At 47.1% G+C, this 22,500-nt stretch overlaps 1 protein-coding gene across 3 annotated transcripts in view; it reads left to right on the forward strand.

The window, feature by feature from the left end:
• The window catches only part of znf469 (zinc finger protein 469), a 256,202-nt gene extending 242,310 nt beyond the window's left edge, over positions 1-13,892 (forward strand). For all 3 annotated transcript variants that reach the window (XM_076271261.1, XM_076271275.1, XM_076271267.1), the window contains one exon: positions 683-13,892. In XM_076271261.1, coding sequence (XP_076127376.1) covers positions 875-12,811 — 11,937 coding nt within the window. In that variant the 5' untranslated portion in view covers positions 683-874 and the 3' untranslated portion in view covers positions 12,812-13,892. The remainder of the gene's footprint in view (positions 1-682) is intronic.
• The last annotated feature ends 8,608 nt before the right edge of the window (positions 13,893-22,500 follow it).

Genomic DNA, 22,500 nt, shown 5'->3' on the forward strand with positions numbered 1-22,500 from the left:
CCGTTCTCTCCGGCATCCTCAGTGTTTTGCTCTCTCCCATTTTCCCCAGTCCTCTGCGCTCACTCTCCCAGCCCTGCGTAATGCTTCCCATCTGCTGAGCTGATTCGCTTTGGAAGTCGGTGACACACAAGTTTTATGTGTGTTTTTACACCATGGAATTATGGATCAAGAATCACACTTCTTATTTTATTAATGTCATTGTGGATGATAATTACAAAGTTAGTGGGAAAGTATCCACTGTACCCAAGATGTGTTTTGTTGGCAGTCTAATGCTGATGTCATCATATTGTTGCCAATAAAGAGGCAGGTCTTGGTCTACATTTTTTAATCGTAAAAAGGAAAAATCATTTAAAGTGAGTTGATCTGTCAGACTGGACTTTATTTTGGAAAATTCTAGTCCCTTTGAGCTCTTGTTGCATTTTGAGAAAAATGCAGCAAGACTGCCCTCCAGTGGTGAAAAGTGGCACTTAGATAGACTTATTGAGGTCTTGAAAACTGCCTGTAGTGACCTCTGATATCTTACTGTTTCCCATGAAGAGCTCCCACACATTATTTTTTCAATGCTTAAATAATTCATACTATATTAGAATGCTAATTTATTAGATATTGTTGGATTGACATTTTTCCATGAATGTACATTATTCTGACATATTCTCTTTGTTTTTGCTTTGTTTCTTCACAGGCCCTTCAGATAGTGATGGGACTTCTCTGCACCATGAGGGAGAGGGGAGATTAATGAGAAGAGACAATACTGGCTCCTTTCTACCTGTATGACAGGAGGCCTCTTTAGCTGCACTCCAAAGCACAATGTCCCAGTGTCGTCCCCGGCACAGATAAGGGACCTTGCCTGCCGATCCAACTCCGTGCTGGTATCATGGCGGGAGAGATTAAGAGAACGTACGGCACCAAAGAACTGGATGCAGCGTCTAAGAAGCTCGGAGAGGGCTCAACGAGAGAGCAGTACGGCGAGAAACGTCAAAGAGGTTCTCCGGAGCCCTACTCGAATGGAACCGTGAAGTTCATAGACAAGGACCGAGAGAGCACACAGCAACGCGAGGCCGTCATAAGGCCCCAGCAGGCGGGAAAAATAGACTTTAAGTCGCTGCAGAACCGCCCCAAGTTCACCAGCGACAGCAGGCCATGGCCCGGGGGTAAGGGCAGCCCCCAGTCGCCAAGCGGCAAGAGCCGGACCCGGGACAAGGGCAAGAAATCCAGCAAGTCGGAGCGCGGCAACCCGCAGCAGCTGTACCGCCTGAGCATCACCAACCCCCGCTCCAACAACCCCACAATCGGGATCGCCTACCCGCAGCAAAAGGTGTCGCCGCCCAAGAAGCTGGAGGCTAGCCGGGGGCCGTTGTCCGGCAGCTACAGGTTCCACGTGCCCAGCATCCCCGAGCGGGAGGCCGAGCTGCAGCAAGAGGAGCGGAGCTACGGCCGCTGCTTCCCGGAGGGCCCCTCCAACCTCACCTCCGCCAGCTATACCTCACAGGTGGTGGTGGGGGGCACCTCGGGAGGACCGCCTGCCCCCCAGCACCCAGCCTCCACCCAGCAGCAGCAGCAGCAGCAGCAGCCACCACAACAACAGCAGCAGCAGCAGCAGCAGCAGCCGCCACCACAGCCACAGGGTCCTCTGGACACTAGTGGGTCACAGCCCTCTGGTCAAATGCTCTTCTCAGACTTTCAGCTGAACGGGACCGACGCGTGGCAGTCGCCGGAGAGGACGCTCGCTGGCGCCACCTATGGGATTACAGCGCAAAAAGCCAACCTTGCGGTCGAGCCGAACAAGGCCGGCTTCATGCCCCTGTCCTTCCAGTATGGCTTTCCGCTGCTGGAGGACTCGGCCACGGACGCTTTTTCTTGCGACCAGAACCCTCCGTCACAGGACTACATGGACACTTCCTTGGCCCCTTCCGGCCAGGTGCCTCACAACCCATTTGCCTTCCAGGCCTCTGCGGAGGGACAGGAGGCAGGACAGCAGGGCAGCGGCGGTCAGTTCGGCGGCGAACAGAGCGACGACAGGCCGCCGTACCCCCTGTCCACTCAGCCGCAGCAGTACCTGCCGATCCCACACGGGCCTCCGTCTTCCATGCACTGCCCCAGGGGCGTGGGCGAGGAGACGGGCCTGGGGCAGAGCTCCGTTCCCAGTTCGGAGCAGAGCAAAAGCGGCCTGGCGGACAAAGCAGACGCCGCTGCCACTTCGGGGGGCAAAAGGAACTGCCACCCCAAAGACGGCGGCGCCACCACCACCGCTGCCGCCAATCAGAGGGTACTCATTCAAAACAACGTCCACCACATCAGAAACATTGCACAGGGCCCTGGCTCTCAAATGCACTTTCCTGGCAAAGCTTACGGCAGCCCCCCACTCAACGCTGTCCACATGGGCCCTGTGCCTCATGAGAAGAACATGAGCAAGAGCCACAGTCGGGCGGCACAGACGTGGGAGGGCCCGAACAAGGCCTTTCCGCCCATGGAGCAGAACTCTCTGGCTTACTCCAACCTGCCAGAGAAATATCCCTTTCAGTGCCAGCCGGCACATGACCAGAGGCAGGGCCCAGGTAAAAACAACCGCATGACCTGGCAGCAGATAAGGTCAGCCATGCCAAACCAGAACAGGATTGAGCTCTCCAGGCAGTTGAGTAATCAGAAGCTGACGTTTGTAATCGCACCCAATGAGTGGCAGGATGAGGAAAAATTGCACAAGGCCGGTCCGCTCAAAAGTCCTGGCACCTTCCAGAACAAAAGGCCCTCTGAAGGGTACTCAAACCAAAGACAGGAGAGTGTCAAACAGACTTGTAGCACAGGGTTGCCCCCCTGTCCCTATAAAAGCAAAGCTGAGGCAAGTCACGTGCAGGCCTGTGATGCTAAGAATAAGTCGCTATACTTTGGGATGAACCAATCGATACCTGGGGCATCCACCAGAGCATGTAACTATCCTCCTATGCAGGTGCCACCCATGGGCATGATGCTTGTGTCCCCCTACGAGTCCCCCTTGCCCTCCCCCACTCAGAACCCTGCCTCTAGCAGTACGTGCTCGTCCCTCTCACCTGCCTCCACGAGCCCTGTCAACAGCAGCTCTGATGATAGCCAGATCTCAAAGCCTGTTGGCCCACCACCATTCTACCATCAGCAACAGGGTAAGGCACTGACATCCACCGATCACCTCAACACAAACCATCACCATTTCCATGCGGAAGCCTCGCGCAGTCTGCCCTACCCCACAGATAGACCCAAGGAGGACATGATGGGCTTTCTGCAGAACCACAGAGCACACCCAAAGTCCAGCATGGAGAGTAACAAAGGCTGTATGGACAACTTTGGGATGGAGCACCATCCCCCACCCCCGTACTCTGCCCACCAACTACTGGCCACCTCTTTAGCTACTGCGAACCTCGACCAGTTGGATGTGTTGCTCACTTGCAAGCAGTGTGATCAAAACTTCAACAACCTGGTGTCTTTCCTTGACCATAAGCAGTACTGTGGACAGCATGCGTTTGCACAAAATGACTTCAAAGACATATCAAAAGTCGAGGACCCCAAAAAGTTCCAAATGGATCCCACCAAAGCCCTGAACTCTGGAACAGGCTTTTCTCAAATGTCACGTTGCCCGTCAGACCTGCATTTATCTCTGCTCGGGCTGAGCAAGAATGGTGAACTAATACCTGACACAGAGGCAAAAGTTGACACCAAAGATGACCCCTTGAAATTGAACTTGTTTTCGGGGGGCAACAACCCTCCTGTTTCTCTTCCTGACCTAGATATGGAGGATGCTAAATTAGACAGCCTTATCACAGAAGCTCTGAATGGACTTGGGTATCAGTCTGACAATGCAGAGATTGACAGCAGCTTTATCGATGCATTTGTGGATGATGAACTCACAACTGCCAAGTGCACGTCAAACAGGCAGACACTGAAAACCAAAGACTGTGTGATGTTTGAGAGTCGAACCAAGCATGAAGCAACCGCTAGTGAAAGGTCATACACACAAGGAAAATGCTCTTATGACTCCGACATAGACAGCCGTAGCACTGACAGCAAGCAGACAGAAAGTAGTAATACAGAGAGTCAGAGCTTAGAACAAAGTGATGACACCAACTCCAAGGAGGAGAGCTCGCCAGAGAGCCTCAGTGTCTCCTCCCTAGATAAGAGCAGAGAGCATAAACAGTGGGTGAAAGAAACACGAAAGTCAGAAACGACATTAGAGGAAAGTTCAGGTAATCCTTGCTTTGTCTTATCCAAAAAGTTCTCAGAGCGCTGTGGAATTAAGAGCGTGCAGGAAAGCTCCCTGTTTGTCAAGTCATCTGTTCCTCAATCCCCGTCTGGCAACAGGACGTCCACCACACAGAGGCTCGTGACCCGGGAGGGGAAGAGGAAGAGGACAGGTGGAGGAAGGTGGAGCAAGGAGCTCATCCACAAAATCGTCCAGCAGAAGAACAAGCTGCACAAGCTCCACGTCAAAGGCACCAAAAATATGCAGTTCTCCCTGGTGATGGAGAGGCTAACCCCCACCGTGCAGACCCCCACGTTTAGGGAATACGACTACGTGTCGGACTCTGACGAGGACTGTGAGCCTCTGAAGATCGCCGGGAAAGGCCGCCTCAGCCAGAGCATCCGCTGCAAGTACACATACACCAAAGAATGCAAGGGCAGAGCGAGGAGTGAGAAAAGCCAAGACCTCCCGTGGAAGCAGGATAAAAACGACTGTTTCGAGTCCAAAAAGGCGGACGACGTGTCTCTGTCCCCCGTGAAAGAGAGGCTGAGGCGGCGGAGCAGCAGGTCTTCCACCAGCAGCGAGCTCAGCACCTCTGTGAGCCTCTCCAGCGACGGCATCAGCAGCCCCAAGAGCACTGACCGCACGGACTCGGACAGCGAGAGAAAAGTCGAGGTGAAGCGGAAGGACTCGGACTCTTTTGAGCAGAACGGGCTCGAGCGGTCACCACACAGGGTGCGCCGAGAGTCCAACACTTCCCTGGCATTGTCCTTCTCCAAAAACACCAAGCGGTACAGCACAGAGAAGATTCTCCTCTCTGCCAACAAAGAGGACTCGACGACCACCACGAAGTGCTCAAGCAGCAGCAGCAGGAACACGGAAATTGTGTCGGAACTCACAAAGACCAGGAGCGTTTTTCGATTCAAGAGCACAGAGGTGTCCGCCGTGGCAAAGGAGGACCGCTTCAGCTGTGAGACTGGCATCATGGCGAGAACGGAAGAGTCCACATGTCACACGAAAGAGAGTCACAAAAGCAGCTCCAGCTCTAAACTCTATTCATCAGAGGTACTGAGCAACAAGGAGTTAAACAGTAACAGCAAGCAAAAGAAAGATGACAGTTCATCGAAAGTGAAACCATCTCACAAAAGAAAAGATGAAAGTGTCAGTCATGCCGCACTGCAACATTCAGACACCCCAACAATTGAGTTTGACAAGCTTACTGATGGTGTGCATGGTGACAGCAAAGAGCCGACAAACTTCCACACTGATCTGGTGAAAAAGCCCCCATCACTGTGCAATGTGCTGATGGATGAAGTGTGTTTGTCCCCCACCAATTTACAAGATGTTGCTGTGCAGAAAGACTCTATGAGACACAGCCTCATGCCTTGTCCATTAGAACAGGAGCAGAGTTTGTTAAAATCTCCACTCTCATTTGATACGTCATCCATGTTTGGAGACCTCACAGTCGGTGCCTTTGACAACAACCTATATCCAGACATACAGCTGAATAAAGACAGCTTTAGTCCACTGGAGCCCAGCAGTGACAAAAAGGAAATGTTTGAATCCTCCTTCTCTCCTTTCCTGGAGCAAAGAGACTGGGGCTTAATGGTGGATGTGACTCCAGAGCTACCAGACGAGATATCCCAGTACAAAGACGACTCCGATGCGGAGAGCGAGAAAAAGAGCAGTTTTGGCACAGTGCCGTTTTCTCTGCCAGACAAGATCATGAACTACAGCACGGGCCTGAGCAATTGTGTGTCCGAGGACGAGCTGGAGATCAAGCGAATTGTCACCGAGCTGGAGAGCCAGTTGCAGACAAACAAGCTCAGCACTTCGCCGCTGCTCGAGGAGGAGCTCCCGAAACAGCTGACCATGAGCAAATTCTCACCCCTGCGGCTAGACCAGGAAACTGATAATGAGCAGAGCGGTCTCGAGGTGGACTGCGCTGGTGAGAGTTTAGCACTGACAGCACCAAACTTGCCAGCGGACCCACACTCTGAGGGATTCTCAGAGCCTGAGATGCCCTGGGCTAGTCCTCTCCAGTTTGGGTTGGTGGAGACGCAGCACTGCCTCCACACCCCGACACACTCCATCACACACACTCACGACACTCCGAGTGACAAAGTTGGCACCGGTGGTGACATATCCGTGGCAGAGAGAGAGGACCACCCAGGTACACCTCATAAATCAGAAGGTGACAGTGACGTCAAGAGCCTGCACACAGACAAATCCGAGGAGATGCTCGAGAATGAAATGTACAAGGAAAATCTTATGAAAAGTCTGGAAGTCATTTCAGACTCCATCTTTAAGAAAGATCCTCTGCCACTGCCACTGTTGGAATCTAAACGTTTACAGTCAAGCCCAGAGCACTCTCAGAGCAGCTGCCAAGAAGCTAATGATGATTTAATGGGAAATGATACTCTATCTGACGCAGAAGAAACGAGGTTAGACAAACAGTCTGAGGCTCTGTATGCTTCTCCTCGGTCTGTGAGTGCAGGCTGTGAAATGGCAGAAGAGGTAGACACAATAAAATTCAACGACTCCTCAGAGAATCCAGTCACCCAAAATAACACTAATGCCACAGAAAGCTCTCAGATGGAGCCGTTTCATGTCTTGGCGTCACAGTTACATGATCCTCAAAACCCTGTGGAAATATGTGAGGAGCTCCAGAGCAAAGCTCTTAAGAGACATCGAGACTCTTCAGAGTCCCCAGAATTATTGTTTCCCACCACTCTACAATATGAGCGAGAGCGGTCAAAGGACTGCAATTGGGCAAGCAGACAGCTGGAGCAGGAAGAAATGGAAATGAATTCCAATATAAAGTCTGATCAGACAGGCACAGAAGAGGCATCCAAAGAGTCAAAGGTCTCTCAGCCTTGCCATGGCAAAGCATCAGTTGATGAGGCAGAGGAAAAGGGTAAAGAATGTGTAGAAGAGGGCTGTTTGACAGCTCACGAACTGAAAGAATCTGAAAGAGTTGTGGAAGAAGATGGGATCAAAAACACAGCAGTTCATCCAGCATGCAGCGCCTCCCGAGAGGGTGAGGAGTCAAGTAAAACAGAGAACATTACTGAGGAGCACCTCAGCACACAGATGACTGAAGCAGCTGCAGAAAGCGCTTGCCATGCCTCACCTCAGATTAGTGTTACTGAGCACTTCTCTCATGCTCATGCAAGCCATGTGGACCCAATTAAGGACACTGATATGGACACTGGTCAGGGGATTACCTCAGACCTGCCTGACCAAATCACAGAGGAGCCAGGGTACCGAGACATCCTGGTTGAGCCCACCCTGACTATAGCTACATCACCCTTAACCCCTGCTTGTACTGATGACACTCACGAGGAGGAGCAGAACAAGCATTTAGCCATGCCTCCACTTAGCCCCTGCTTACCATCCCCACCACACGGAAGCCCTGCTTTGCATATGGAGGACACTGAGCTGAAAACAAAATGGCGGGATGACAGTCAGCCAACCGGAGACACAGAGGTGCCCAGGGAGGAGCAAAATGAGTTGAATTGCATAAAAGAGACGCTCATCAGTGAGCCATCACCAGCAGTAGCTGTAGGGCTGGACCACCCTTGTGTCCCCCATTTGGAATTTGAAATGACCAAGAGTGAAATGTCTATATCTGACACAATGGTCTGTAATTCCATTGTATCTGTCAACTCTAACCTCGCTGTTTCCTCTCCAACAGAAACATTCCCAAGCAAAGACTCTGTTTATGATTTCAAACTAAGCCCCCTGAGTTATAAAGAAGTTTCCGATAATCAAGAGCACTTTCACTATAATTTCACCTCACTCCCATCGGAAAAAGAAATGGTTGAGTACTCATGTATAAAAACAAGTCCAAAATCTGATGATAATCAAAATAATACTGATTTGCTATTACCATCAAATGAGCTCAGCACAGGACATGACCAGGAACTTAAACTGTCGACTGATTCAAACAAACTAGAAGCACTGAGCATGCCAGCTATTTCTATACAAAAGAGCCACATTGAAGATAATGACAATTGCTCATACAGTGATGTGACTTGCAGTCGACAACAAGAATGCATCTCTACAAATAAAATGCATGTCAGCAAGATGGAGAACTGCCATGTGGCTCTTGAGACAATTGATTTCATGGATTTCCACCTGGGACTACTGAAAAAAACAGATGGAGAGAGCTTTGACACATTAACGATTCCTACTGAAGACGTGTCCTTCACCATGAGAGCAAACAATGCTGTGTCCACTGTTGAGAAACTTCTCCAAGGCCAGGGAGAGACTGCCACAAAACCTTCAACATCAGCACCACCAACTCAAACAGAAGAGGGACTTGTTACAAAGCATGCCGAGGCAAAACCCTCCCCAAAAAAGAATAACGCCAGCCACATCGGCCAAGGAAACTTTCAGTGTGAGATTTGCTCAATGTACCTCCGCACTCTGCCAGGACTGAAGAGACACAAAGCCATGAAACATGTGGTGAGAACGAATGTGAGTGTATCCATGACCAGTAACACATCAATTTATCAAACACCAGTGCCTCTCCAGAGAGACGCCCAGCCACCTATAAACATGCACAGCCTGCAAACACAGGGAAATGGAATGTCGATTAATGTGGATGAGCCAGTTTCGATGTTAGAAAGCACTGCGAGTGAGCCAGACGCCTCAGCAGAGCCTAACCATAAAGACAAGAAAAGACATCCGGCAGCGGAAAAGACTAGAAAAAATGGCAAAGCGTGGAAAAGCCAAAACAGTGAAGTCGGTGGTGAGAGTTATCCATTTAACATTGTGAAAGCTGACCCTTTCCCCGAGGAGTTGCTGTCCATGCTGGACACAGACATACTGCATTCCATACCCCCTGAGTTCCCACCTGTGTCCCAGCAAGGATGCTGTCCACTCCCTGAAAAGACAAATACAACCAGTAGCCATGAAGGATCTGAAGTGGCCGGCCCAGAGAAACTTACTGTGGAGACTGACATTAATGACCATAAGTTCACCACATCTCCCACAGACTCATTTCATATTCAAGAGCAGGATCTAATGGCCAGTGATAGTGATTCCCTACACAGTGGCCTGAAACCCTCAGACACCCCAGAAGAAGCAGGCACCAGTGCAGCAAAGGAAGGGATTGTTAGGGACTTTGAGATGAGTGGGGAGCATGAATCATGCAACATGAAAACAATAGCATATGCACAGACTGCATCCTTGGGGCAAAAAAGCATGAATGCAGAGCTGGAGCAAAAATCGGAGGTGGAGATCAAGAGTGAAAGCAGTAATGAGCCCAGAGAAGACGCCGACCCACTCACATGTTCTTTTAAAGAAACCCCAGCTAGTTCCTCTGGTCTTGGACCGGACCTTAACGCCCTCCTTGACGATGAGAGTACATTCTCACAGTTATTCCCTCGGACTGAAGAAATGAAAAGAAAAAAGTGTCCAAGGGTGTACGGCAAGAGCAATAAAAAGCAAAAAGTAGCCTCAAATGTGCCAGCTGTTCAGGATTATCCTCCTGCTGACATGTTTCTTGACAGGAGAGAGGACTATAAGGAAAGTAAAACTGACAAAATGTTTGTGAATAATATCAGCGCTCCTGAATATGATATGATGACTATTGATGATGCAATCATATTAGACATGTGTCACAAAGGCGTGATGAAAGGTTCTGCTGAAAAAGATTGTCATAGTGACAGCGTGACAAACGAAAAGTGCTATGATGAGACCGCAGACCATGGTATAAACACATTCTTGTGCCCGACAGAGGACATCATCAGTAAGGTCCCGGTGCCCTTGGGGCCCCTAAATCCTGTTGCCGACACGGATCCCCTGGTCTCTCCAGACGTCGAGTCGTGCAAATCAGAACTCACGGATACTTACCCTGGTGCTCCTCCCTGTGTTCAGGAAAACGTTTCACATTTCCCCAGCATTGACATTCAGAACCTCAACACCACATTTCAACTTCCGGAAATTCAGTTTTTTGAACCTGGCAAAGACATCTCGATAGTTGGGAGCATCATCAGTGAAGACGATGTGTTGCAGAGTCTCCCCACTGAGAGCGAAAAACCTGCGAAGAAGCCTGCGGAGCGAAGGGTCAGAAAACGTGGCGAGGCTGGACTGAAGCCCAAGGACAAACAGTACAAGTGCAAAGTCTGCTTCACATGGTTCCTCACCTTAGGCGAGCTCAACTTCCACAAGCTCTCCCACAATCCATCACCACCGCCCACCTGCTACATGTGCGTCCAGCGCAAGTTCAGCTCCCGTGAGCAACTGCGTGACCACCTGAGGGAGAAGCACGCCAAGAACAAGGCGGGCGTGTGGGCCTGTGGCATGTGCCTGAAGGAGATATCGGACGTGTGGATGTACAACGAGCACCTGCGCGAGCACGCCACCCAGTTCGCCCGCAAGGGCCAGACCCAGAGCTCCCTCCTGGACATGCCCGGCTGCTTCATGCAGGAGAACGCAGTGAAGAACTTCATCACCTCAATCATGCAGCACCAGCCCAGCAAGTCCAGCAGAGGAGACAAGTCGTCCTCCAGGGAGGACAGGAGAGCCACGCCGGACGCAACTGGGCAAGAAGCCAAGACAGATGATGACAGCGAGCCCATCGTGACCAAGACCAAGGGCAGTGGCGGGGGCAGCAAGCACAGCACTTTCACTCCGCTCGAGGTCCTGAAGGCTGAGATTGCCCCGAAGAATGTCGAAATGCATCCCAACTGCAAAGACCCCTCCAGAGACTGCCACCACTGTGGCAAACAGTTCCCGAAGCCGTTCAAACTACAGCGACATCTGGTGGTGCACAGCTTGCAGAAGATCTTCCTCTGCAACAAATGCCCCGTCTCCTACCAGGAGGCCAAGGAGCTTAAGGACCACCTGAAGAACGAGCACGAGGAGCTCGACGAGTCTGACTCCAAACACACCACTCTGTACACCTGTGAGCTGTGCGCCGACGTGATGCATGTGATCAAAAAGTCCTTCATATGCAGCACGTGCAACTACATCTTCTCCAAGAAGGAGCAATTCGACCGCCACATGGAGAAGCATCTGGCTGGGGGAAACAAAATCTTCAAGTTCAGAGGGGTCCTACGCCCTTGCAAAATGACCGCGTCCAAAGATGACAGCTTCAACTCACCTCCAAGCAAGAAGAGAAAGATCCTACCGGAGAGCCTGCAGGAAAATAGCTCTGACAGTGGCATTGCCAGCGTTGCTTCCTGCCACCTAGGTCAGAGTGTGGAGGTGGAGGCTCTGAAATCTTCAATGACTGAGCCAATGCAGTGCAACGATGACAATGAGCACCAGACCAAGAGCACCAGACCAGACCAAGAGCACCAGACCAAGACGAGCGACACAGACGTGAAGACGGAGGACGAGATTCTTGACGAGCTCAGACAGTGTCAGTTCAATGTAGACTCTGCAGTCCAAACCTCCCCCCCGAAAGCTATACCAAAGACGGAGGAGAGTGACGACCTGTCCCACGTTGAACCTGCCCAAGAGACAAACAACAATGGCAAGGACGTTAAGTGTATGACAGTCAACTGTGACGTCAAGGAAGAAGATGACCCTCTTGCCAGCATAAAACAACTCGTTTCACCCGCAAGTGTTACAGGAGATGAGAGAGATTGCACAAGCAAACCTAATCAGTGTTTTTCAGAAGCAAATATCCATGAGAGCTTAAAAGAGGAAGATCACAACAAGAGAGGAGGAGAATCTTCTCCTGGGAGCCTGGACAAGTCACGCGATGCTGATCTGCCTCACAGAGAGCCCCTGTCTTACTGCCCCAAGCTGACCGAACAAATGAGACAAGAGAAAGCTAAAGACCACCCTGTCCTCACTGCCACCTGTGACGCTGAGGGAAAAGATCCTCCATCTACAAGTGACACTGACCAATTTGTTAGTCCTCAGATGAAGGAGAAAGCAGGTTCCAGAGCAGCTGAGAACCACAAGCACAGTCCCGGAGCCAGTCCAAGGGCATTGTCTTCTGGAACCGCAGAGCTGTCGCCAGTCCATCATGCCAAGGCCACTCCCTTGACCTCGTCATCCAACGAAGAAAAGGAGTCGACAAGGCCGCATAAAAAAAGGAAAGAGCCGAAAGTGACATACAGCTCACAGAAGACATCCTCAACGGTTGCACGGGAGAATCTCGGCATCGACTCGAGGGCGAAAAAGAAGTTCCGTCTGAGCAAAGCTGAACTCCCTTCAGGCCTGAGAAAGCCAGAGGCCCCAGGTGACTATCCCGTGCTCTCGTCTGTGAAGGACGATATTGTCAGCAACAAGATTGTCTCCAAGCACAGGTCAGGGACTCTTGGCCTGCAACTCAAAAAGGGCTCCCTCGACAATTATCCACCAAAAAAGACCGAGATTGTACGACATTTAAATGTGGAGTTCAAAGGGAAGAGGTTAGGTCCCGGCCGGCCTGTCCAGTCTCCCACTTCCAAAGTATCAGTGCCATCAACTAACAATTCCTTGAACAAGTCCAAACCTAAAGCAGGGGTCAGATCTGTGGACACACACTCCTACCGCACTGCAGAGTCACAGAATAACCTCCTGAGCCAGTTATTTGGCCAGAAACTCACTAGCTTTAAGATTCCTTTAAGGAAGGACACTTCTGAATCAATAAACTGAGGGAGAGCATTCTGAGTGAGCTGGAGACACCAGAAAGTGGTGGACGAGACTGTACTGGGGAAACGTTCCCGACTCTCCCCTCAGTGATAACATTTTCACTTTTTATTTAGTCACTTTATTACCTTTTCATCTTCATGTTTTTGTAAATGTTGCGTTAATGTGAGGACCAGTTGAGAAGACGAGTTTATGAAATATAAAATATTTTTGAAAGGACTTCCCTTTCCTCTGAAGTTTGACATTATCTTTTTAAGAGAGACTTTATTTCATTTACAAAAAAAAGAAAAGAAAAAAATATTACTTGAAAATAAACTGAAAATATTTTTGTTAAATAATGCATGACAGTATGACCTTCACAAGAACGATTTTCTTTTGGGAGAATAGGACCAAAGGACTCTGCAAAATAATATGGACCATGGCAAAGCATCTTTGTTTATGCTTTAGAGACTTACTGCTTTTATTTCCTTTTGCTTCACTGTACTGCAGTGACATTCTTTGTATTGGCTTTTGTATAACATTAACTGGTGCTATTCTATGTTGTACTGTAATGTGAACACAAATGTCGTCCATTGGAACAGAAAAGGTCACAACTTCTTTTCTCTTCATCCCACATGCTGGTATTCTAGGTTCTGCACAAAAATAATATGCAAGAAGGAATTACTGTTGATAATAACAAATTGTGCATTTCTTTTTTAAGTGTTTATCTGGCTTCTTGGAAAGGGTATTATTAACTGTTTAATCATTTGCATGAGATCACATCTGTCGAACTCAGGTGCTAACAAGCCCTTATCTGAAAGCTCTCCCGTGCACTGATGTTTCCACACAGAAAACCCCCACACCATCATCTGTCTGTCCTGCAGCTGGTTAGGACGCCTATTTACTAGATTCCAAAAAGGTGCTTTATCTTGTTTATATGTATCTTAACTTTGTATAATATTGTAGGTAGTTGATTTCTTGTGCAATGCGTAATGTCAAAAGTTTATTTTAATAATATGTAACAGAGTCAAAGAATAAGAAGAAAGGGAATTTATGATTGGCATTAAAGTGCTTTACCAAGTGCCTCATAAACTGGTTATTGAAAGTCCGCAATTGTCTCCCTTTGTGTCTTTGTTGTCTGAAGTAAAGTGATGATGTGTTTCACACAGCTTGGAGCATCATAGAGTGATTTTATTTGTAAGAATCGTCATAAATTAGACTAGTCTCATCAAATAAGCATGGACTGTAAAAAAAACAGCTTAATGTTTTTAAAGTGGAAACATGAGGGTAGCTAACAGCAGGAGTTACTTTTTAAACCATTTGGATTGGCATCTATTTGTCACAACACTATGAAGATTTCCAACAATGCAGGCCATACATCACATGTCAGGATTGCTGGCCCTCTGTATAGTTGAATATGATACAAACACTGCTGGATCTACTCAAAAGATACTTGTGGATGGCAGCTTTCTTGCCATATCCTTTTACCTTCTTACCCAGAGGTACTCAGGCTTCTTTCTGCAGTGCTTCTTTGTTTTGACCTTCCGGGCTCCGTGTAATGGACACACATTGTTTCATGCTGTCCACACCGTACAATGCTCCTCTGTGCCAGAGTCTTACCTCTGAATAAAATGCCTGTGATCAATACGAAACAATGAGCCCTTCTGAACGTGTCTTAAGATGGCACTTTATGAAACCACCAGCCTTTTGGAAGCAATGGACTGTGGCTTCAAGTGGCACATTAAGTCCTGTAAGCATGGAGTAATGAGCCTAATGGTATAATTAAAGAGGTCTACTGCCATTCATGCTACAATAATAATACAGCAGTAAGCACAATATCTTTACTGAAACAAGATCCCATGACAATTAAGTCAAGTGAGTGAAACTGTTTTATTAGAATATTAGCATTACTAGTCATTTTATTAACAGTGGAGGAGGTATAACAAAGCAAAGCAGCCATTTAGTCATAGCATTCAATACAGGGTAACAGGCAGTAGTGGCATGTGGCTAAGCATAAATCAAGATCATGCACTGTATCATGAACACAGGAGGAGATCAAATGTACATAAAATGCCATGTTTAGACAATTGTGAAATGTTGTAATGTGAGGATGGGTCAAAAAATAATATTGATATTTCAAATAGCAACATACCAAAAATATTTGGTGCAACCTCCCTTTACACTAATTTGCCTACAGGTGTACTTGGACAGTTTTTAAGGTATGCTAGGTAAGGTAGGCAACTTGCCACAGGTCTTCGAAGGATTTATACTGTCTTCACTCTTTCTGTCTCTTCATGTAATCCCATGTCACCATGTGTTCTGCCAGTTCTCAGACCTAATGGCCTTTAGTCTCATATTGCAATGTAGTCTGTATCTTTGTTACTTTCTTTCTTTAATAGCATATAAAAATGTCTTGCCGGAATACTTCACTATTTTAATTACATTTGACATATCCCATTATGCCAATATGACATATCCTATTGGTACACAAACCATAATAAGAATAGACAATAACTGTCAAGGGCAAATCATTTTGTGAATCAACTAATGTGCCTAAACACTTGGCATAGCACTGCATGTAGACCGTCGTTTGGCAGAAAAACAAACAAACCAAAACACATGAGAGCGTCTAATGGGCACGTGTTTACAGCTTTTCTCGCTTTGGTGCTTTTTGCAGATCAGAATGAAAATTCTCATAACTATTAGTTCAACCTCCACAACATTTAGTCATTTGTGCACATCATAGTAGCAAATTCTCCTTCCTCTGAACAAATTGCAAATACTTTTGGACATGTATCAGTTGCTTTCATACAATTCTCTGCTGTTTTTTAACATTATCATTTGCTTATGTCATGTCAGTCAAAATGAACTATACTTATGGATACTGAATAGTCGTTCCCTATAAAACTAATAGTCTTCATTTCATTGCTTGAGTCATTACATACAAAATTGTTGAACTAGTTATCAAATTCTGTCACAATGCTGTAGAATTGCAAAGAGCATACAGTAAAAATGTACGTATTCAGTGTCTTGTACTCACTTACTCCCCTAACTACAGAAATGTGTAACTTTACTGTAGTTTTCAAATGGCTGTACAAGTAGTGTATAGTGCTGTGTTGAGCATGTTCAGGTAGTGTCACAGAGTTCTGCCCTTTTTTTGCATTGGAAAAAACTGAGAGAACTGTCATAATGAAAACATGACAAAGCCATTTGACTATCTTGTTCATAAACGATGGTGTCAAGACTTCTCATTTTGATGACACTGACAGTTTTATTGACATGAATACGTGCTTTTGAGGAATGGACTATCCATTTTGAGCAAGTGACGTGCTTTTGCAGGTCATCCACTAGGTTTTGCAGTTTGCACTAATTGTTTTGAGAAATGCACTAACTGCTGTGCAAATGTTAATAGTGATGTGAGAATAGTACCAAAGCGACTGAGAAAAACTGTAATTGTGCAGTGTTGTGATAAAACCACCTGGCATGATGGGAGCAAACACAGTATGATGTGAAAAGAAGCATAAAGGCACAATCCCTGTACTGTATATGTCATGTTCTCCTATACCTTAACATGCTGTAGTGTGCGTTGTAGTGGAATAGAATACCTCTGAAATACAGAAAGAGTAACAAAGCCCATGATCCATATTACTGTGTAATTTCTCACTATAGCAGAATGAGGCAAAATGCTTTTAAATACACAACTGGGGTATTGATGTAAAGAATACCCTGCCCACATAATATAATATTGTATAAATACATATAATGAAGTTATTATTTTGATATTATCCTGACACACATACACACATGAGTTTGGAAACAATCATGCATTCTGTTTAATCAATATGTTTTCTAACATTAACCATTTCCTTTTTTTTTCAATAACATCCAGGAAACTTACAAAGTTCATATTTGCGCTATCGCCATGCAGACTGCCATTTAATCACATATATGATATTTCATCACATAAAAATGAGATATTCAGTTCTGCCCCATCTGTTGTTTAAGCATTTCCATTAAATGACAGATGGCTTTCAATGAAATGACACTCAAGGCTTGCCCTGCAGCGTGAACAAAACTGGTCCCAGATCCAGCGTAACTGTGTTATCTTAATGACCAGCCGGGCCGAAACCCCGGGACACAATTGACTGAAACCTGATTGCAGAGGAAATTGACCTGCCGTTTCAAGTCTGGGTCTGTCGGGCGGGCTTTCCCCTCCCTCACAGTGCAAGTCGAGTCCTCACTGTGTGTTTAGTGGCTTCCATCCCTACATGAGTCCAGTTGCAGTATCACATAGGAATAAAAAGCCATAAGACACAGCAGCAGATGTGCAGCTAGCTTTGTGTGTGTGCCACAATTTCAGAATTTCAGGGAGGTGTGTGTGTGGGTGGGGTGGGGTGGGGGGGCCTCCACCACCCCCCCTTGGGTGTCAGGAAGATAGACATCTGTGCACCTGGGAGAAGAGAATGGGAGAAGAGAGGTAGAGTGTTGGACTGACAGCTGAGAGCAGGCAAAGGAGAAAGGCAGGAGGGCAGGAGGGCAGGAAGGCAGGAAGGCGGGAAGGCAGGAGGCGGGCGGTTCATTTCAAATCCCAGGTGGAAGGCTGTGGAGCCACCACAAATTGAATAGATTTACCTGCAGTGACAGTGAAGCTTTTTAAATGATAATAAAATAATGAAATAAAAAAAAAACACTTCCCCACTGGTGAGGAACAGGGGAAGAGAGGGTTCGATTACACTTCTCACAGTTACCCATCACAGCAGCATAGTTAATTAAAATCCAGTCAAGTACTATCAGCCTCTAATGACTGTCCCATTCCCTCAAACTGAATGGCTCCCAATTAATGACCATCTGACTTTTTTTTATGACTTGTGTTTTATTAGATAGATTGCCATGACACATACGCTGAGGTAAGAATTATTAAAGTAATTATTAAAGAATTTTTTTATTATCCTGGCATCCTGGTAAATGCCATGGTTGCTATGGCATATAAAAAGTACAAACATGAAAACAACAGCTGAATTAATAGATTTTTGGCAATCTTGATGGTTGATATGATGGTGAAAAATAAAAAAGACCAAGCAATTATTGTCAGGAGGCCTTGTCAGGCTTGAGAGCAGTTTCATCTTATCTATTGTGCTGGGGGATTCTCTGGGGAGACAGTGCAGCTCTGCTCTTTGAAGTAGAGTGACATTATTAGTGAGTCTGGCCTTGAAATAGCATCAGTTCGCTCGGCTATGGTCAGGCAGCAGGGTGATTGAGGGTCGGGGGGGTTGGGGATTGGGGATGGGGGGGATTGGTTGGCTGTGGACGAAGGGATAAAGATCAGCGGCTGATAGGGATGGGCAGCTGGTCACCGGTAATGACATGGCGGCTGATGGGAGCAAAGGGGCCACCTCAACTGAGATCCATCGTCCATACCCGCACACAAACGCACGTACACACACACACACACACACACAAGCAATCACTGACATAAACACATACACACACACACACACACACACACACACACACACACACACACACACACAAGGCTGATGTTACAGAGGTGGAAAATTACAGAGTGCGTCATCACACACATACACACACACACACACACACACAATTGCGCACACATTCGCACAGAAAAAACACAAAACAAAGGAGAAGCATGCTGGTTTTGTCTGGGTGAAGCGGATGGACTTGTGGAGCCAACACAAAATAATACAATGCAATGATTGAAATCCAGCATTTAGGGGACAATGGGGACTCCCTATCAGCATTCTGCAAGAGAACACAGGCTTTGCAGGGTGGAAACTGAACCCAGAAAGCATGACTGCTCTTGCATGTGCTAACTCGTGCTCGTGATCACCTGTCAATTTCTCATCAGTGTGCTGTGCTCACTGACAATGTCGTGGCTATCCTTGACCATATTTACCGCCATGAAAACAGTCCTCATTATGCTCAAAGTCAGTGATGCAGCGCCACAGGCATTTTGTGTCGCATATTCATGATATGCTTCCTGTCTCAGGAGACTTCTCTTGCTATTAAGAACTCCCACATTCGTCGGCTCCTCCGCGGCCTGTTTCTCCCCAAGGTTACCACCCCCAGTTTTGATGTCATTTGACTTGCTTGATATCGCTGAGTCTGGGCTCACAATATTGCTGCTAGTTTCCTCATGCAACAAACACCTGATGAGGCTTTCTTCCCACTGGAAGGCTTTGAATTTGCCTCGCAGCACTTTCAGCTTTGCCGAAAAATATCCTAAGGTGTTATGTGTTCCTTTTGAAAGTTATTTTAAACTGATCACAACACTAAGCCTGGAGATTCACACTTCATAGGGCTTTATAAATCACAGCACAGCATGCGAAAGTTAGCCTAATCTAATCTTTCCTCTCTCTCTCTCTCTCTCTCTCTCTCTCTTTCTCTCTCTCTCTTTCTCTCTCTTTCTCTCTCTCTCTCGCTAGACATTATATGAGCTTGACACACAGGTTCCTAGCAAGATGAAATACTGTAGTTCGTTTTTTCAATGCCCTTATCACAGAAGACTATCTGAGCCTTGATCATAAAAAACAGAGCATTTTCCTTCCTTTCATTTTTTTTTTCTTTTCATGTGTGTGTGTGTGTGTGTGTGTGCCATTAGTGTCAGGAATGAGGATGCAGACAACCCAGGTTCTTTGAAAGCCTCTTTTTTTCTCCTTGTTTGATGTTCCAGGTAGAGAGAAGTAAGCAAGGCAGCTTTCGAGCGGAAATGCAAACAAAACTGATTGCCTGTTGGAGTCGGCGTCCATGGTCCACGCTCGCTGATTGAAACAGCACCGTGAACAACACGTCGGTAATGAGGTGCTGCCCCGACGTGATAATCTGACATGTGTCAGAAGGCTTGCGTTTCATCCCTAAACCTGCCAATACGCTGCAACATCGGTTTAAAGAGGGGGAGCCTGTTGTCTGTGTAGGCCTGAATAGATACGGCAAAACAAAGGCTGATGATTTGTATTATTAATGTACCTGAGGGGGGAGTTGTGTCAGGGAGTGGAGTATTGTTTGTATAACTGAGATGAATTCCCGTCAGTGCAGGGGCATGTGAAAATAATTCCTTTGAAAATCCTTCTCAGTTCAGCGCAAATATATATATATATTTCACCACATTTATGCCACTATGCTATTTGTATGAGATGAAAGTGTTTTTTTCCCCAATCTCTCTTTTCTGAGTTAAAATAAACTACTGGCTGTGAAATTAGGATCAAAACGGCTGTTTATGTGTCTGTGATTAACTGCCTAAAGCTACCATTCTAATTAACATCTTCACAAAAAATATATATATTTCTGGACAGAGCCAAGAACTTACTGAATGGTCTTCAAAGGCCTTATAAAGTAAGGATTTTTCACTCCACTTTTGCCTATTTTATCGATCAAGCACACGTATGATTGAAGAGGAAACCCACCGGAGAGCTATATAGATTTGATTCCATACCCCCATCTATCTTCTCTCCTGCATAATAATATTTTTCACATTCAAAGTGGGTGGCAAATTATCTGAGTCGCAATTTAGCACAAATGTATAGATATGCACATATATCTATATCTTTATGTATATATATATATATCTACAATGCAACCATCAGGCTCTTTTCTGGCACATAGCCTTAGTGGTTCCTTTGCCCACTTGATTTTGCAGTGCCATTTCATGGGCTCTGTGAAGTGAACCACTTAAGTGGTGTGGTCTGTGGGAGTCGAGTTTGCATCAGATTACATCACTACAATGACTGACAGCAAGTGACAGCTCAGGCTTCGGCTGAGCGAGAGCAATATCACGTGATAAGAGGTAACGACGATTTGGAAAGACAAAGTCACGTTCCTTAATCAGACTTGCTGTGAGTGGGCAGCTCTCCCTTTAATCTTTTTTTTTTCCTGGTCTGTTGTGACCAATCTCACTGAGACCCCACGCCACAGCCTTCCTTGCCTCACCTTATCTGACCCTTATTCATATTTCAGATGAGGAGCTGCACAAGAAGCTCTAAAATAACAGGCAGGACTCGTCCAGGGTGCCAGGTTGTAAAGCAAGCATTATTGTAGGCATTTTATCACCGCCACAAAAAGGGCAGTGGTGCATCTCTCACAGGGACCCTTGGCACACACACTGTAACAACGGAACAGCATTTTACAGGCTGTGAACAATACAAAGGCCCTGAAATGCATTTTTCCCTCCTCCATTTAGGATGCCTCATATTTATGCATCAAAGCCTCATCTTCAAGTCATTTTGGTGGTGCTGCAGTGTGAGTCCAGCAAGTTTATTACCACGGATGGCCTGCCCTTGATTGGGTGGCTGGCTGGCCGCTTGGTCAGTTATTGGTGTCAATATCTCTGCCGCATCTGTTGCAGTCCGTCCACAATCGACAGGCCGGCTCTTAGGGGCTCGCTTGACGCACGGTGGTCAGTCGACCTAACGAGGTGCCCATGTGAAGTGGTCGAAAACGCGGTTTGGCTCGGTGGTTAGCAGAGCGAAGCCCATTACAGGTCCTCTGGGTCCTCTTATCGACGAGGAGATAATACAGTGACCTGATCTCACACTGGCCACACCTCAAGGTAATTCTATTGTCTTCGGCCACGCGTGTCATGTCTTTGCAAGGTCTCTTTGCTTTGCTGTGTGCCAATGGTCCCACACATAAGGAGCACTTAACACTGCACACACACACACACACACACACCAATTCACACACAAACACACACACACACACACACACACACACACACACACACACACACACACACACATACACACACACACACACACACACACACACACACACAGATAACTCATTCCCTATCCTCCCTCCCTACGCCGCACAGTTTATCGAACAGGTGAGGTGACAGCCACCCCCATCTCCTGGCCAACGTCGACTCACTCTGTCAATGACTCCCCTGTCAAGTAAGTCATTAATCTTCCCTTTTTTTCAGTTTCAACCTCCGGAGGGGAGATCGTCAAAAAACAGCCAAAGGTTCATTTTAATTGACTTCCTAATTGAACATTTTACCTGGTCGTTGACAGTGAGTGACTCAGATAGTGAAGGCTGCCCCAAATAGTCTTCCAGGCAGATTGAGTGATACTGAGGTAAAATATGCCTGGGAAACAGGCATGAGGTGGAGCTGAGGGAAGCTGCTCTCATAAGCTTAACACAGAGGCTCGCTATCCCTCCGAGAACTTTAACCAAACAGCTTAACAGGCATTTTACACATCGCTGCATATGCAGAAGTGGCACAAAAAACACAAACAAACAGACAGACAAAACAAGCAACATGCTGGACATACACACCTGCTCGTTCCTCTGTACGGTCTTCCTCTCTTCTCTTCTCTTCACCCCTCGCTCCTTTTCTCTTCCTCTCTCTTCTCCTCCTCCAGTCTTCTCTCCTTTCGCCCCTCTCTCCCTCTCTCTCTCCCTCTCTCTCTCTCTCTCTCTGCTGACTGGGGCTGAGGACGCGAGTCCGCGGCACACTGAAGCAGGGATGGGGGCTCAGCTGCAGACACTGACATCATCCTTACTGGAGAGGAGGTTTTCCCCTCCAGTTGTCTGCACCCCTCTCTCTCTCCCTCTCTCTCTCTCTCTCCCTCTCTCTCTATCTCTCTCTCTCTCTCCCTCTCTCTCCCTCCCCCTCTCCCTCTCCCTCTCTCTCCCTCTCTCTCTCTATCGCTTTCTTTCTTTCAGGCTTGCTCCTCCGTATCTCTTGCTCTACCTCT

This window comes from Alosa pseudoharengus, unplaced genomic scaffold (assembly GCF_046254945.1).
Source record: "Alosa pseudoharengus isolate Yale_2024_CS ecotype anadromous, Long Island Sound unplaced genomic scaffold, YU_APseudo_1.1 YU_APseudo_1.1_scf_10, whole genome shotgun sequence".
NCBI lineage: Eukaryota > Metazoa > Chordata > Actinopteri > Clupeiformes > Clupeidae > Alosa > Alosa pseudoharengus.